Below are 19079 nucleotides of genomic sequence, written 5' to 3'. Positions count from 1 at the left end.
CACTCAAATGACAGTGGACAAAAACCGTTGACACATTTTTAGGTCAGCTAAATATAGCTTGGTTCTCTGGCATTTAACTGTTCATATAGCAAGCTTTTTATCTTTAGTGGAAAAACAGCTTAAAAAAATAAAGGAAACATTAGTGTGTCAGCCACATCAAGCCAGTGTTGGCTAGGATTTACTTTCAAAATCACATTATACTTTCATATACAGTCATAATATTGCAGTATTCACAAAAAAAAATATTTTGTCCGTTATTTGTTTACATTTAATGCTTTAGTATTTATTTGACAGCTTCAAAGCAACTAAAAATATTTATAGTTTAAAGACTACCATTGTTATTTTACATCCGTTGCATGGTAAAACTGGTTCAGGCAGTTCAACTGCCGTGACTCCAAGAACCTCATCTTACATTCTTGGCTTCTGGATTCTTAAAATATGCTTTGGCTGAATGCGTAAAATATTTTATCAGTGATATGACAAACTCAGAATGCATATTTATAAAAACACAAAAGTAATATAAGGTAAAAAACTGTATTGGCTTGAGTATTCTGGCTACCTGTAAGGGTGTGGTAGCCAGCAGCTCACACAGCTGCAGCAGCAATGTGCCTGGACTGCTCTCATTCACTGCCAGGTAGATGACATTCGCTTGACCCGATGGTGTCATAACTGTCTCTGTGGAAAGTGCTGCCAGCGACAGGTATGTTGAGGAGGACAAAGAGGCCATGGCAGCCACTCCTGCCAGCGAAGCTATATCCGTCACCCCCCTTCCTCCTCCACCGCCCCCTCCTCCCGGACCGTTTCCCAGACCGGACCCAAGACCCGGCTCGCCAACCACCGCGCCTCCCACCACCGCCGTCTCTGGGAGCAGGGAGGAGCCAGAGTGGACTACGGCTATGTTGATGCCACCCGAGTCCCTCTCTCTCTCCCGGGGCCGGAGCAGCAGGGGGGGCGAGGGGCGTGCGGGCCCCGTGCAGGCCAGGATAGCCAGTAGCAGTGAGAGGGTAGGCCTTGGGGCCACCATGGGGTAAAGGGAGGGCCAGTGGTGGTTGTCTGATGGGGTTTTGCCAGGTGAGGCGAGGTGGGGTGGAGGGATTCTGTGTGATGGATAAACACCTCTTGAGGAGGAGGGAAGGTAATGGTGGTGGGAGCCTGGCAGCCTATAATGCTTCACCTGATGTGGAGAGGAGACCCTGCAGAAGAAAGAAAGACAGGAGAATGATTAAAAATTGTTACTCTTTGCCTGCTAATTATCTTCTTGAACCACAAAATGAGTTTCTAATTGCCACTTATAGAAATGTATGGATTCCTGGGCTATGTCTAATGGAACAATTGATTTATGTGGGTGTTATGAAACAGTTACACTTCAGCAAACAAGGTATATATGTGATGCTTATTTATTTGTGTGTCATTCTAAATCAAAATGACGATATTTTGGGTAATTTATATACACTAAGGAAATGTAAAGCATTAGCCTGGTGTGTCATACGGAAAAAAGGTTATTGGTAATTCAGTTTAGGTTAAATATACTTTTGGATAGGATTTATTTAAACTGGTTTTGTATATAAAAAAAAAAGAAACTAGAATCTTAAAAACAATTTGATCAAATTTGTTATCTTTAACGGGCAAATCTTAGTCTGCAAAGGTGAAAACGGTGGAGCAAGTGCATCAGCCTGTTTACTCACAACGAAAACCTCCAAAAAAACTTTCAAAGCGATTTATTTTGCCTCAATGCAGCACAAACCGAGTATGTGCTGCATTATGTCAGCGTGAGGATGGTTTCAGAGGAACAATGACAATAAACACTGTAGACACAGAGCAGAGAAACAGAGGAGGACCTACAGGCAAGAATGGTATAGCAGATAAACAGCAAGTTCAAGAAGAAGGAATAAGAAGAACAGAGTGTAGATTCAGTCGCACTTAGACAGCAGAGCAATATTTTTTTTAAGGAAAAACAAAACAGTGACATAGCATGAACTTCAAAATGTATGCAAGTAATAGAGGAAAAGAAGATGCCAGGTATGTTTAATATAAAGAACAGAGACAAAAACAAGCACTGCATTTACAATGAAACTTCAAAGACCTGCATTCTCCTCAGTATAAGGATTCCTGGCCAAGAGAGACCGTTTGTTGCTATTAAGAGTAATGACCAAAGTTCAAATGTTCCAACAGGGTTCAAACGCTCAGAGAAAATAAAATAACAAACAGAGCAGTGCTCGAACAAAGTTCCTCCAACAGACAACTACAAAATCATAAACTACTGCTTCAATATTGTTTCTGCTGTTTATTCCAAATTGAATGAAGTAAAGCAGAGTTGATCAGGTTAACTTGAAATTTGGTCTAATCATAGCTCTGAACTTGTTTATTTGTGGGTGCCACTCCAAGGAGTTCCCAGTGTGGTGATAGAGCAGCCAAACCTTCAGGTCTTTGCCGTATACCGACGGTTGCAAATAAAATTATACATTTCTAAAAATGTACAGATAAATCTGTTGGCCAAAACTGGATGATGTTCAGGTTCATCACTCTTGACAGGTGACCAAACAGTGACAAACTCATGTAGTATATGTAAGTACTACCAGCAAGCACTTGGTGACCAAGGTTTTGCAGAGTTACATGTAAGACGTCTCAAAGCTATTTAACTTACTATTGTTTACCAATCAGTGAAATGTTTTAACATGAAGTCAGGAAAAGTACCGGTATTTAAAAACCATTTTCTAAAACATCTCATGGCACATGGAAACTTTGGAAATGCTGACAACCTTTTGGTAATATGAGGTAAGAATCTCTCAAAAATATGAACATGCAGAATTCGACTTTAGAAATAAAAGTGGTGCTGGCTGCACTCATCATTTATATGAGATGCTAATTCAGACTGAAATGTTAAATCAATAATGATTATGTTTTTATATACAATAACATTTGAAAGAGAAATTGGAATCAGTTAAAATTGGAATCTGCAGGTCAAAGCATTACAACAATCTAAGATCATAATAGTCAGCAGAATTTGAATCAGTTGATCTCTTTATGTTAATTTATAATTGGTCAGAGATATGTTAACTCTGATGGTCCTTTTGGTGTGCTTTATTTTAAGGACTCTTTAAATATCAAAGAAATGCAACATACAAAGAAAATATGTCATACCCCTTGTACGGACAATATGACTATGACACATTCAGCCCGACCCAGACAGCATCACCAACAAATGCATGCAATCATTTTATACATAGTTGTAATTTAAAAATATCCTGCACATTTCGAAAGTGCTGTTAAACACTAATATTTCTGAGAGCATAATCAGTCAAAGCTCTTTAGTAATTATGGTATCCTGCAGTGCATATTCAATACATTTTATTTTCAGTTACATAATGGACTAACAAAAAAGAGATAAGCTGCAGGACCTTTATGAATTTCTTGTATTGCTAAACCTTGAGGATGCTGTCACCAGATTAAAGTTATACAAACTGTTTAAACAGGTTCATGTCATAATGTTTACATATATGTATTTAAGGGGTTCTGATTGCTCAACCAGGCTCTCTTGGATCTTGCAAAAACATTGCTGGACCACTTCTCAAAGTAGAAGATTAGTGTGAAAAACATCTGAACTGTGACTGGAACAATACTGAAAACTTTGAGCATTTAATTAGCTATTTTACATGCTGATTTGACACTTTTTGTATAGTTTAAAGTTGCTGTTATTTTCAAACAAACTCTTATGATTATCTGTTTGGTAGGATTCATGTTTAAAAAAAATTATTCCCATGCAAAATACAGGTCCTTCTCAAAATATTAGCATATTGTGATAAAGTTCATTATTTTCCATAATGTCATGATGAAAATTTAACATTCATATATTTTAGATTCATTGCACACTAACTGAAATATTTAAGGTCTTTTATTGTATTAATACGGATGATTTTGGCATACAGCTCATGAAAACCCAAAATTCCTATCTCACAAAATTAGCATATCATTAAAAGGGTCTCTAAACGAGCTATGAACCTAATCATCTGAATCAACAAGTTAACTCTAAACACCTGCAAAAGATTCCTAAGGCCTTTAAAACTCCCAGCCTGGTTCATCACTCAAAATCCCAATCATGGGTAAGACTGTAGACCTGACTGCTGTCCAGAAGGCCACTATTGACACCCGCAAGCAAGAGGGTAAGACACAGAAAGAAATTTCTGAACGAATAGGCTGTTCCCAGAGTGCTGTATCAAGGCACCTCAGTGGGAAGTCTGTGGGAAGGAAAAAGTGTGGCAGAAAACGCTGCACAACGAGAAGAGGTGACCGGACCCTGAGGAAGATTGTGGAGAAGGGCCGATTCCAGACCTTGGGGGACCTGCGGAAGCAGTGGACTGAGTCTGGAGTAGAAACATCCAGAGCCACCGTGCACAGGCGTGTGCAGGAAATGGGCTACAGGTGCCGCATTCCCCAGGTCAAGCCACTTTTGAACCAGAAACAGTGGCAGAAACGCCTGACCTGGGCTACAGAGAAGCAGCACTGGACTGTTGCTCAGTGGTCCAAAGTACTTTTTTCGGATGAAAGCAAATTCTGCATGTCATTCAGAAATCAAGGTGCCAGAGTCTGGAGGAAGACTGGGGAGAAGGAAATGCCAAAATGCCAGAAGTCCAGTGTCAAGTACCCACAGTCAGTGATGGTCTGGGGTGGCGTGTCAGCTGCTGGTGTTGGTCCACTGTGTTTTATCAAGGGCAGGGTCAATGCAGCTAGCTATCAGGAGATTTTGGAGCACTTCATGCTTCCATCTGCTGAAAAGCTTTATGGAGATGAAGATTTCATTTTTCAGCATGACCTGGCACCTGCTCACAGTGCCAAAACCACTGGTAAATGGTTTACTGACCATGGTATCACTGTGCTCAATTGGCCTGCCAACTCTCCTGACCTGAACCCCATAGAGAATCTGTGGGATATTGTGAAGAGAACGTTGAGAGACTCAAGACCCAACACTCTGGATGAGCTAAAGGCCGCTATCGAAGCATCCTGGGCCTCCATAAGACCTCAGCAGTGCCACAGGCTGATTGCCTCCATGCCACGCCGCATTGAAGCAGTCATTTCTCCAAAGGATTCCCGACCAAGTATTGAGTGCATAACTGTACATGATTATTTGAAGGTTGACATTTTTTGTATTAAAAACACTTTTCTTTTATTGGTCAGATGAAATATGCTAATTTTGTGAGATAGGAATTTTGGGTTTTCATGAGCTGTATGCCAAAATCATCCGTATTAAGACAATAAAATACCTGAAATATTTCAGTTAGTGTGCAATGAATCTAAAATATATGAATGTTAAATTTTCATCGTGACATTATGGAAAATAATGAACTTTATCACAATATGCTAATATTTTGAGAAGGAATCGGAGTATGGAATCGGGGGCCCTTTTCTAGGGGCCATCCGGTCCCTGTATCGAGCGGAGCAGGAGTTTGGTCCGCATTGCCGGCACTAAGTCGGACCTGTTCCCAGTGCATGTTGGACTCCGGCAGGGCTGCCCTTTGTCACGGTCCTGTTCATAACTTTTATGGACCGGAGGCTGGACCCCTCTAGCCAAGACTTACAGCATGCGCTGTGGCGGTTCGCAGCCGAGTGTGAAGCGGCTGGGATGAGGATCAGCTCCTCCAAGTCCGAGGCCATGGTACTCGACCGGAAAAGGGTGGCTTGTCCTCTTCAGGTTGGAGGGGAGTTCCTGCCTCAAGTGGAGGAGTTTAAGTATCTCGTGGTCTTGTTCACGAGTGAGGGAAGAATGGAGCGGGAGATCGACAGACGGATCGGTGCGGCTGCCACAGTAATGGGGGCGCTGTGCCGCTCCGTTGTGGTGAAGAGAGAGCTGAGCCGAAAAGCAAAGCTCTCAATTTACTGGTCGGTCTACGTTCCTACCCTCACCTATGGCCATGAACTTTGGGTCATGACCGAAAGAAAGAGATCCCGGATACAAGCGGCTGAAATGAGCTTCCTCCGTAGGGTGGCCGGGCACTCCCTTAGAGATAGGGTGAGGAGCTCGGCCATCCGGGAGGGGCTCGGAGTAGAGCCGCTGCTCCTCCACATCGAGAGGATCCAGTTGAGGTGGCTCGGGCATCTATACCGGATGCCTCCTGGACGCCTTCCTTGGGAGGTGTTCCAGGCACGTCCCACCAGAAGGAGGCCCAGGGGACGGCCCAGGACATGCTGGAGGGACTATGTCTCTCGGCTGGCCTGGGAACGCCTTGGGCTCCCCCTGGAGGAACTGGAGGAGGTGTCTGGAGAGAGGGACGTCTGGGCGTCTCTGTTGAGTCTGCTGCCCCCGCGACCCGGTCCCGGAAAAGCGGAAGACGACGAGTACGAGTACGAGTACGTTGCAGTTAAAACACAAACTACCATTTCTATACCTGTTTAAGTCCTGCTGAGGAATTACATTTAAAGCTTTAGACAGGCTGACCTATAAGTTTAACAAAAACACAATTAGCATCCTTAAATTCAGAAAAATCTATTATTTGCTATATACCCCTTTTTATGGCTAATACAAATGTAAATATAGACAGTAAATGTTGCTTTGTTTCTTATACACTATCTGAGTCTATGCAATATTTTGTCCCTCTGCCTGTGCACTGACCCATTTTCTAAACAGCATTGTTAAAATCTTAGCCCCTTTTATATGTTGTTATCTTTTCAAAGGACAAGATTATCTTCTGTGTATTGATTAAAGTTAACAAGTGTGCTGCAGACAGTTTGAATACTGTGAAGAGTAGGAGTTCTCTCCACAGCTTTTTCTTGAAATATAAATTACACTCTGCAGTGCTGAAGCCATGCTTGAAAAAGATCTTTCCTCATCCTGCAATGTGTAAAAATGTATTTAATTTATTCAAGAACATCATTAAGATGATATGTCTTTAATCTTATTGGCTTTTAGTGAAAAGTTTAAAGGAACACTTTTCTAGCTTGTTAAAGATAAAGATATATTTTTTTCTATCAGATCATTGGGATAATTACATTTGTAAAGATTTTTTGAAATAAAAAATCTAGACTTTAGAGATCTGAGAAACATACTGAAAAAACAGGCAGATCAACCATTCCAATCATACTAATTTTACGATTTCCCCTTTAATTAATTGAAAATGCAGTAACTTTAGTGGTTTTCAATGTTTGCCATTCACCCCATAAATCATTATGCTTATAGCGATTAAAGAAAGCCACATATAAGTCTGTCATCAGTAAGCAGCATGCTATGCATCCTCAGCAACATGTCGACTTAAAAACTGAAGTGGCACCCGGTGTTGTATTCTGCCCATTGTAGCTCATCTGCCTCAATATTCAATATATTATGCTTTCATAGGTGGTATTCCACATTTCTTTGTTGTAACAAGTGGCTATTTGAGGTACTGCTGCTTTATATAATCTCAAACCATTTTGTCTGTTTTATTCTGACATCAACAAGACATGTTGGCTGTGCAAAAATCCCAGTAGATCAGATTTTTCAAAATCTGGCAAATCGCCTAGTCCATGTAGAAATGACTAAATGCATTTAGTTGCATGTGATTGTATGATTTGCTTTTTGTGTGAACAAGCAAGTGAAAAGCTGCAATTAATAAAGTTGTCAGTGAGTGTATTGCACTCAACATGATTCCACTCTATAAGTCCCATTCAACCATTTGCACACATTCATATACGAATATGAGACATCAGAAGACAACTGGGGATTTGCTATCATGCCATGAGCCTACAGTGATATGGTAAGGGGAATAACTGGAATCAAAATTAGAACCAACTGATGGTCAGATGAGTACTCTAACCCACTGATCCACAGCGCAGTGAAAATAGTTAAATAAACCTCATGTTCTTTTACACTTTGCTTCAAATGATTCATCATCACTGTTTGATTGTTTCTGAAAGTCTTCCAGACTGTGACTCAGTTCAGTCATAATGTTAGCATTTTACAAGAATTGTTCTCCCCATGAACTCTGACAAATAAATCATTTATATTTCAAGCTACAATCCAAAATGACATGTCTCAATATATTCTCTTCCTTCTCAGTTTTTGATGGAAAATGTTTTTGCTTGATTCCACTTATATTTTGACAATAGTTAGGACTCAGTCTGGGCCACTCTATTATGTTAATATTGCATCCAGTCAGAAGGGACATGTTGGTTGTTGGATGGGTGTGAGGACTTGTTATCACTCATGTAAAAACCTTGGGTTGCAAGGCACCTGCACTATGCCTTCCTCCCTGTGTGTGTGAGATCATTGTTATCTCTGTGTGAACCAGCCTCCTTTCCGTCTCACACACATACACCCTGTCTGAACTGTCTGTTGAACTGTGTATATAAATAAAGAGATAGGGTGTCAAAACTTTGTAGTTTCACTGCAAAGTGGGCTACCCTTGTCACAAGTAACTATGACTGTATCGTTCTTACCTCTGAGTTGACTAAATAATACCTAACATTTATTGGTCCTTCGAAGCCGGAGTAATTCAATAACCTTATTTCTCTTTGCTTTAACAGTGACTCTGGGATCCGTGGGGGAAGCCTGACGTCGAGCGAGGCACCGCTGCACAGCCTCCTTTAGCCGGAGTGGCTGAAAGTCCCGGTGTGTGTGAATTCACACCTGGCCAGTGGGTTATAGCCTTCCTCTGCGCGGGGTGACTCTCACAGGGTTCAAAGAGTCACCAAGAAGTCAACTCCGAGGTGAGACAGTTTTAAAATACAGTTCATAGGAAAAGTACTTAACAGTCGTTGGTAGTGCGTCGCCGGTAAGGACGCTGCATTCGAATGGTTTTATTCCACCGTGAAAGGGATAGTGACAAATTTGGTACAATCCCGCCGTGAAGGGGATTAAAGAAAACGACTGAGGATTATTCCCCTGCGAGGGAATAGAGTAAGCGCTATATAAATAAAAGAAGAAAAGTACTTAAAAGTCGTTGGTAGTGCGTCGCCGGTAAGGACGCTGCATTGGGATGGTTTTATTCCACCGTGAAAGGAATAGTGACAAATTAAGGTAGGGCCCCGCCAAGAAGGGGGCCAAATAAAACGACTAAGGGTTATTCCCCTGCGAGGGAATAGAATAAGCGCTATAAAAGTAAAAAGAACGGAGTAAATTGAGCTCATAAAATAACACCAAGTTAACTTAGAAAAATTACAAGGTACCTGAAACTAACTGTGTGACTGTGTTGTGTGTGTTTGGAGGACTAAGCATTTTAATAGAATCATAGCAGGATTCTGCTAGTCCTGTGTTTTCTTTTGCCCAGATTAAAACTACGTACTGGTGACTTTGGAGATTCAGGTCGGATTTCATTCCAGAAAATTAACACCGCTGCGAATTAGTCGCAGTAGAAGGGCGTGTTAATGTCCTCTCCTTAAAGTCTCATGCCAGTGACCTTTTATCTGGGACATTTATACTACAATTAAACTAACATAAAACATAATGGGGAAGAAACAAAGTAAACTAATTGACTTAGAAGGGGAGGTAAAGTTTATGGAGAACTATGTAAAAGGAGCAGGTATGATCTGTCATAGATGGAATAAAAAATAAAAAACATGGGTTTTTGGGCAAATTAGATACAAAGGATGTCTTAAAATTACAAGGGGATCTAAAATTAGCAATAATGAAAACTAAAAAGAGAAAAATAACAAAGAACAATGGGGAAAGAACAGAGAAAAAGCTCTGATTTAACAGAAATATGTGCACGATGGCATAAAAATACGGATTTTTAGGTAACTTAATTATCACTGAAATCCTAAAACTACACGGGGATCTTAAACTGGAGATTAAGCATTCAAAAGATTCAAGAGACAATAAAAAACCTTGCCAGATTATAATTTCAAAGGGGACTTTTCAGTCCCTGAGTGCTCACAGTTGATAAACAGATTAAAACAAAAAGATGAATTAAAAAAACAACAATAAGAGCAGCTTTTAACTGACATAGCCATAATACTGAGGCCTTAAGAAAAGCACAGAAAAAAACTTTCAGCTTAACTGAAAACAAATAAAGGGGGGGGCGGACTGCCACCCATCCCAGGTTAGATTATAAAGACTAAGAGATGGTTTTAGAGGACGTGGTAAAAGAAGTTAAAAGAGGAGGTGACAATGTGGACAACATGGAAACTGTCCAACTGGACAACCCAGTGAACAATGACTAGAGAAGAGAGAACAGAATGTTGTTAAAGAAGTAATCTGAGAGTAAAAGATTTTGTAGGCAAGCATTAGTGAGAAACAGGTGCTTTAAAAATCATTCTATGGTGTTATACTACTAACAATATCATGATAAAATGCAAAAGATTAATTTTACAGGGAAATAATTCCATATTTGGCTCAGATTGTGTGCATTCTTGATTTTTCCTCTTTGAGAGAAGTTAAATTTCAGCTCTGTGAAACGACCTTGACAAAGAGATGCAGCTGCCTGAAAACAAAGATAAAACTTCTGCAAACAGCAGAAGCCTGTCTCTGCTGAAAGGTCTGAAAAAAAAATTGTAACTCTACCTCTGCATGTGTCAAACTCAAGGTCCGCGGGCCAAAACCGGACCCCAGAAGTTTAGTGATTCTCTAGAAGTAGAGCCTTTTAATATGGTGATTGTGTGCTTGAATGTTATTTTGTCAATCAATAAGCAGTTTTGTCTACATTCTGCCACAATCTGCCTTTTGAAAATGTTTTGAATCTTGCTCTTTATGTATAAAAAAAAAAAAAGAAAAGAAAAATTGGCTAAAGTCTGCAGACACAAAATGAACCTGGATTGAAGCTCTAACTATGTTTATTTAATCTGAGATCTTCTCCAAATGCAACAGTATATGTCAGTCTACATGAGATACTAACAACTTCACCTACTGGTATAATATAAAGATCTGATTGAATATGTGAAACAAACAATGATAGTTTTTCAACAGGTGATGCTCATCCAGAAGGAAGACAGTGTTCCTAGGAAATGCAGCTCATTCATTAACAATCAATTTTTCTCCTATAGGTGGAAGTTTTGCTGACTAATCATAGGCTGGATCTATGAAACATTATGTGCACAGAACAAACGACCAAGGTTCTGACTGACTTATGAACCTCACTGACCTGACAATGATAACATGACACCCAACAGATAACACCTTTAAGGTGGACCCACTAAGACCACCTTATTGATTCTTGGTGAATAAAAAAAAAAAAAGAATTGAAGTGTTCAAAACAGACCTAGTGGAAACAAAAGGGGTTATGAGGAAACAATGTGCATTTTAAGAATAATAGAAGTCAAATTATGTTCAAATTTTTGCAAATAAAAATTACTCTGACAGAAAAATAAGTAAGTAGTGTGTGAATGTGTGTGAATGGGAATGACTGATTTCATTGTAATGCATCTTTGAGGGACCTTAAAAGCGCTAAGAAAGGTCTGATGTTCTGATGATCTTTGCCAAATTTATATCTTAATAAGGTTTCCAGAATCTTTTCCGAAAAATCATATAAAGATAGCAAAGGTTCTACCTGTATTAAAAATACTGATAACCATAAGAAAGTTTATAGATCTGTCTTCAATTTTTCACAATTCTTTTACAAACAGGTTATTTAAACTTTCATGTGGCCAAATGTCTGTGTTTGACTTTCTGTTTTTGTGAAATAAATGTCTGTTTCATGTTATGTAAAAATTAGAGTCCTCAACATACCATAATAATATTAGGTCAGTTCTCTATGGTAAAACAAAAAGATTTTAACAGATGTTTAGACTTTTTCCAGTCAGGTTCAAAATGATTGAATTAGACTCAAACTTAACATAAGATGAAATGAACCTTAACAGAATTACTGGACTGGACTGAAATAGAGAAAACGTGAGTTAATTGAAACAAACTTGAGTTATTTGAACTAAATACAAAGCTGACTGAAACTGTATGTTGTATCTATAAAACTGGGTAAGATAAACTAAGATTATAAGATATAATATGCCCTTCATTTTTTTGTGTTCATCAGTGAGTGAGTTTTTATTTTTTATTTTTAATAAGAACTAAACCAAGCATTATTTATAATAATAGCAACTACCAAAAATATTGATCTCATTTTTAAATGTAATAAGGACTTACTTTATAAAATATAATAAAAAAGAATAATAAGAATTTGGAAAAACAGAGGCTTTAAACCTCTGCAGGAACAGCATTGACACTGTCAAAAGTGGATCCTAATACAGGAATCTGGAAGCTCATTCTGGCGTGGACAGTCAAAGTCCATCCAAGGATACATTTAGATGAGGCAGAGGGACAAATACAGGGCTTAGCTGAGAGCAACATGCATCCTGCCCTAGCTGCTGTCCCACCTGAACTATGGTCCCAATCATCAACTGATGTAGGACTTATAAAGGGGTTCCCACCATACAAGGTTAAACTAATATCTGAAAAAAGGCCATTAGTCCGTCAATACCCCTTAAAGCCAGAAGCTGAAGAAGGTACTAAGCCAGTAATACAAGATATGTTGAAGTCAGGAATATTAAGAGAAGCACCTGACGCTACATGCAAGACATATCACACTGACATCGCTATTATTATCACAGCCAAACATAACTCTAAAAAGATGTGCCCTTTAAATCCAAGTACTCTAATACCTACTGCAGAAGATGGAAAACCACATTCTTATAAAGCAAAAGTTGAAGAAGACACCAAACCCAGACAAGACATTTCTCAAACCCTTATACCAGATTCATGTGTTGTGTTTGTAGATGGCTCAGCATCTAAAGATGAATATGGAAAGAATAGAGTTGGTTATGCAGTAACAACCATCGATAGGATAATAGAAGCTAAATCTCTACCCAATACATGCTCAGCCCAAACAGCAGAATTATATGCTGTAGTAAGAGCATGTGAATTACATGAGGGACAAATACTTACTATATACACAGACAGCCAATACGTTTTCGGATCAGTACATCACCATGCTAAGATTTGGCAAAATAGAGGTTTTAAAACATCATCAGGGACAGAACTAACTCATTTCAACCTATTAAAGAGAAAATGTCAGATCTGCTATTTATAGACACAGACGTGCTGAAAGACGCCCAACAGTCAGCAACCAAGACAGAAATAAAGGCCTGGCTAAAGAGAGGAGCACAGAAAAAAGATGACATCTATCAGATAGAAGATAAACCAATCCTCCCAAAATATTTATACAACACAGCGGCTACAGTGACACATTGGGAAGATCCACGTGTCAAGGGGGGAATATGTCACATCTGGTAAAGCATTAATGCTACACTATAAATATTTCTGACTATGCAAATCATTTTTGCAGATCATGCATAATTTGTTGCAAACACGGGGGAAGAAATATTGCCTAGTTGTAATAGATGAACCTAGTGACACATTTCTTCCCCACATATGGTATCCCACAGATTATAAGGTCAGATAATGGAACTCATTTTGTAAATAAATTAATAGAACTAAGTTCTAAAGCATTAGGGTTTCAGTTAAAGATTAAGGAAAACAATGGAAGAAACAGGGAGGCCATGGCCCGAATGCCTATCCCTGGTTAATTATGGATGAGAATAACTCCAAATCAAACTGGTCTTACTCCATTTGCCACCTACTGTACATCATTGTATGGCTCCACCCACTATATTCTGAGTCTGAGATCACGTGACACCAAGTTGCTGATGTGAATTTGTATTCTCAAAGAAATAGTACATGGCAGACCGTTTTCTCTGCCCTCTGACATGAATGAAATAGAGAAAGCACAACAGGAACCTTCATTAGCTGAGTGGATGAATAAAATGTTGCAGACAAAAGAAGAACAAATGTCCAGTGGTCTGCCGATAATCTCTGCTCCTATCCCACAGAATGAGGCCTGGAGACCTGGTCCTGATTAAGACACTCCACCGGAAGGATTGGAGCACTCCTTGGTGGAAAGGGCCGTTTCAAATACTCCTGACAACGCCCACAGTTCTGAAAATAGCAGAGAGGCCTTCCTGGATCCATAAAAGCCACTGTAAGCCAGTTTTGCCATTACAGGAGCCAGATCAACCGACGGGGTAGCAGAGGAAGTCCGGGTTCAAAGATGGCCCAGCGTCTCAAACCGGTGAAGAAAACAGCTGATCTGCGCCCAATTATAAAATGGCTCTCTGTAACTTGTGGACAGGACTGATAAGCCTGAGCTTAATTCTGGTAGCAGGACTCTTTCTCTATCTAAAGCAGGATCCACAGGAGGTGATACCGAACCAGAAGAGATGGACATCAGACGGGACCCATCTCAGAACACTGACGGAAGAACATGACGCACATCCATTCCTACAGAATTTCTGGTATTGTTCATGGTGGCATATGCAACACTGAACTAGGTAGAAATGCACAAAAATGAAGGGGACGATTATGATGACATGTTGTAAATAAATCACATCAAAAGCCTGAGTGTACTCATACATTGTATTTCATAAAATGACCTTACAGCAGAAAATCGAAAGAAGTTGTTGCTTAAGTGAAATGAGAAAAAGTACAATGATGACATAAACAGGGCAGATTTTTTAATTCTTTTATTTTTATGATTTCAAGTATTATTCTTTTATTTTTATGATTTCAAGTATTATTATTTTATTTTTATGATTTCAAGTATTATTCTTTTATTTTTATGATTTCAAGTATTATTCTTTTATTTTTATGATTTCAAGTATCATTCTTTTATTTTTATGATTTCAAGTATCATTATTTTATTTTTATGATTTCAAGTATCATTATTTTATTTTTATGATTTCAAGTATTAATCAACATTTAACTTTTAATGGTCGCCGAGGGCGGCGGGGCCGTATGAGTATTTCCCACAAAATATAATCTGTTTACCGTCCGTGGGTTTTCGCTCATACAAAGTATTTTTCTTACTCGTTTTTATATTAAATGTTTTTACTTGTGATAAAAGGAGGGACTGTTGGATGGGTGTGAGGACTTGTTATCACTCATGTAAAAACCTTGGGTTGCAAGGCACCTGCACTATGCCTTCCTCCCTGTGTGTGTGAGATCATTGTTATCTCTGTGTGAACCAGCCTCCTTTCCGTCTCACACACATACACCCTGTCTGAACTGTCTGTTGAACTGTGTATATAAATAAAGAGATAGGGTGTCAAAACTTTGTAGTTTCACTGCAAAGTGGGCTACCCTTGTCACAAGTAACTATGACTGTATCGTTCTTACCTCTGAGTTGACTAAATAATACCTAACATTGGTAAAATTAAAAGATTACTCTAAGCCAAACTTTTCCAGGGGTATAAATAATTTCCGACTTATGGATAATCAACTGATCAGCCCCCTGCTTTAATGTGATGTATTTCTGGATTTTTTTTTCTATCTCTTAAAAGTATGACTTTTATTTTAATCTGCTCAAGGGGCTCTTATTTTCTTCTTTGCTTGTCCTTTCTTCTCAACAAGTGAAAGCACATAATCCACAATATGATACCAGAGTCAGACTGGATAGAACCTGAGTAAAAAAGGAGCCAAAGTCTTAAGGACAATGCACATGTGCTGAGCATGAGATGCATAACAAATACATATTCGTGTTCCTTGAACAACCCACACAAACTGGCATCTGGTTGGCACCTGACGCTCCAGCCATGACACCCAGAGAACCTGTTCTACTTAAAAGAGTTAGTGCTTCTGGTAAAACCTTATCTTGCTTTCCAATTATCAGCTATGTTTTGTCCTACTTCAAAGAGAAATGTCCAATGTGTGTGAAATGTGCCACCTGATGGGTATGAATTGATGAGATTCACTTTGGTGCTCCCAATGTTCTTTCCCCTATAAATAAAATTATTCAAAGACATTGGGAAAGGCTGATGAATTATTCATCCAAACCACATAAAAACTTCTACAGAAAGTCCTGCTCATTGGAAGGAAAATAAAGAGAGCAGATATTTAGATTACTTGAAGCATTTGAACTGGAACTTTTTACTGTACAAAAGGTGAACCTTAAATGTTATTTTAGATTTCATTCAAATTTTATAGATATGCTTTGAGTATTACTAATAGGTGTTAAAAATTGAATTTAAAGCCATTTTTTTATATTGACTTAGAACAAGTAATGTTTTTTCCCCAGAATACCCTTGCTGCAAAATCCCACCACCCTGTCGTTAAACTGACATACTGGTCAACTTTTCTTTTCCGTTTTCTCTGGCAGCCACCAGACATGATCACAACCAACATAACAGACTTTTAAAGATGTATAACTTGCAGAGCACCACAGAGTTGGTGGAGAAGTGCTTCTGCTGATTGGCTGGGTCTTAATATCCATCTTTACACAGAGTGTACCTCATTTTGCATAGCAACAGAACCAAAGATGGAAGATGATATTTATGGATACTGATGCAGTTTCATTTTAAAATCTAAATATTTACAATACACGTACAGGGCTCAAAGTGCAGACTACAAACCAAGAGTTCAAAAAGGTTGTGGCTTGTTAAGGTTAAATATTTTTGGTGAACAAAAACTCAGGAAGATCTTGACATTAGATTTGTCTTGACCTAAGTTCCAAAACCAGATATGAGGTTGGCATGTCAAAAGGTCTACTAGTATATTCCTCTTATGTACAACAACTGAGTTAGCTCCTTTGAATGCTTTATCTCTCTTTTATGGATTGTTTGTATAATTATGATCTGTATTTTTTATACTGAAAGTTTTTTGAGCATATCTTGCTTTCAGAAATGCAGATTCCAAAAAGAAAAGCTAAGGTAAGGTAGTTTAAATGTAGGGATGAACTACAGTCATGGTAATGAGTAATAATCAATGTTGATATTATTTATATTGTTATAACTTGTTTTTTCTTCATAGGCTCTGAAAACTATGTGAACACATTTTCACATTATTGTGACAGCTGAATTATTACAACTTTTCTTTATTTATGTAAGAGATAAAACCAATAAGCAGTAGTAGTGCGTGAAAGCTAAGTACAATACAGAACTGGCAGAACATTGTGGCGTCACCTATTAAAAAAAACAGTTTAATGGGTGTCTGTGGCATTTGGGTACATCTGTTTTGAGCTCAGAACTCCAACAAGGCAACACCTTGATTCTTTTCTTCATCTGTCATTGGGTTATAAATTTGGGCCACACTTCAGCAATTGGACTGATATATCCACATTTGGCTCTACAATATTTTGGTATACAGGTAAATTCATGGCTGACTCAATGACTACAACATGAGGTGGTCCTGTCACTGCAAATAAAAGCTCAAATTCTTTACTCTACACAGCTATAAAAAATCTTAAATCAGTTTATAAAGATAAGTAAAATTTATTAAATTTTTTTTTTAATTAAAGATATTTTTTTTGGCACTAGTAGCCTTTGTTTTTGACAGTAAGTAGACAGGAAAGGGCCTAGAGAGAGGGGGAGACATTCGGTAAATGTCGCCGGGTCCAGGACAGCCGCCTCGAGGACTGTAGCCTCCGTACATGGTTGCGCACTTAACCCCTACACCATCAGCACCGCGCCCCAGACATAAGTAAAATGTCTGAAGCTCTAGAAAAAAACTCTGCTTCTCCATTTTAGCAAACTGTTATACAGATATTTAAACATTGTAATATGACATATCTATTTTCAGTTAAGGAAGAGTGCATTTTTGTTTGTTTTTCTCTTTTTTTGGTTATTATAATGGATGCTTTACACAACTTTGGAATTAAAGGAATCTGTTTATTTTTTCTAATGGTAGTAGAAATAGTTGTCAATTCCACATTTACATTTCTAATCATAACACAATTTTAAATAAGAAAGATGCAATTTCAAAAACCCTTGAATGTTAATATACTCAAATTGAATCAGGTAGTGTGTAAGGAGTGTGTAATCTGAAAATGTTTTGATAAACCTGTAGTTAGCATGTAAAAGCATGTCAGAGTAGAAATCGTTTCATTAACTAAAGATGCATCTACATTTTCTAGTGAATTTCATTCATTCACATTTCTTGGTCGGTTTTATTATGTTCAGGGTTGCTGGCGCCTATCCTAGCTCATTATGAAGACATATAGGACAAGCAATAATCTAAGTTCACTCCTTACATTCATTTTATAATTAGGGATGTTTCTTTGTTATTTTTCTTTTTTTTACAAGAGGAACCTACATTTTGTTCAGACTACTTTCTGAACAAACTCTAGCCAGAAAAGCCACACCTGAGATTTCAACCACTGGCCTTGCGAGACAGTGCTGTACACCTCTGCCTCACCGTAATCAGTTCCAACTAAACCATGCATAACAGTATATTGCAATAATTATTCGGTTGTCTGCCTTTATTCACATTTGAACTGGAATGATATATTCTTAATCCATAGGGTTAAATATAATGTTGACCAACCTCTTGCAGATGTAACAGCCAAAGTCCAAAGTTTTGATTTGTACAACCTGAATATATGCGGCACTGGCAATGGGAGGCAGGGTTTTCCCCACTGCCACAGCTTCTGGATAGTAGATCAAACACTTAATTTTCCAACTCTAAGATGATCAATCTCCCACTGAACCACAACTACCCTGTACCTTTTAGCAAGGTGGTAAGCCCCTTTCACAGAACACTTCAAGATGTCCTCTTTATGTGTTAGTGAAAGAACAGCGGTGGTAAAGGGGCTTGAAATCAACTCTCCACTGTTATGCCCCTGACTGACAAAGTACTCCATCCTTGTGTTGGCTGACCTTCGAATGGATAACCCAACATTTGCCTTAAGTGTGTGAAGTGACAAAAACACACCATGCAGCCAGCTGGCCCGGGGACTTAAAGCGAAAATACACCTCTCTGCCCGAGTATAAGATCCAAATGTATGTTTCTTGGCACAAACATACATTTGGATGAGTTCCCCTGAAGAACAGCGAGATAGAACAGATCACCGGATTTCAGCTAAGTATATTTTCTTCAGTTATAGTTTTGCCAAAAAATAAAACAAAACAGAAAAACTGTCAAATCCCACTTATGAGGTTTCCGACCCCATGACGTGTGCCATTCTATATTGACCCTGCTGTACTGCACTCCACTCCATGCCTCTTTTAGTTCCACTCTGCCACATACATTTTTTAAAGCTCACAGGCACTGAATATTACCGGCTTCATTTGTGATTTATAAATGATCAGACCTAGAGTAACTCGTCAGTCAGCACTGTTTTGTGAAAGAGTCTAGACTCATT

The 19079-nt window shown here is 38.7% G+C and overlaps 1 protein-coding gene across 1 annotated transcript in view; it reads right to left on the bottom strand.

Annotated features, from left to right (window-relative positions):
* grin2da (glutamate receptor, ionotropic, N-methyl D-aspartate 2D, a) overlaps nt 1-19079 on the bottom strand; it is a 282278-nt gene that overhangs the window by 142819 nt on the left and 120380 nt on the right. The window contains exon 2 of the mRNA XM_047383963.1: nt 560-1193. Coding sequence (XP_047239919.1) covers nt 560-1024 — 465 coding nt within the window. The 5' untranslated portion in view covers nt 1025-1193. The remainder of the gene's footprint in view (nt 1-559; nt 1194-19079) is intronic.

The sequence above is a fragment of the Girardinichthys multiradiatus genome, chromosome 13 (genome assembly GCF_021462225.1).
Source record: "Girardinichthys multiradiatus isolate DD_20200921_A chromosome 13, DD_fGirMul_XY1, whole genome shotgun sequence".
Classification (NCBI taxonomy): Eukaryota; Metazoa; Chordata; class Actinopteri; order Cyprinodontiformes; family Goodeidae; genus Girardinichthys; species Girardinichthys multiradiatus.
This window is presented reverse-complemented; position numbering and strand designations above follow the sequence as displayed.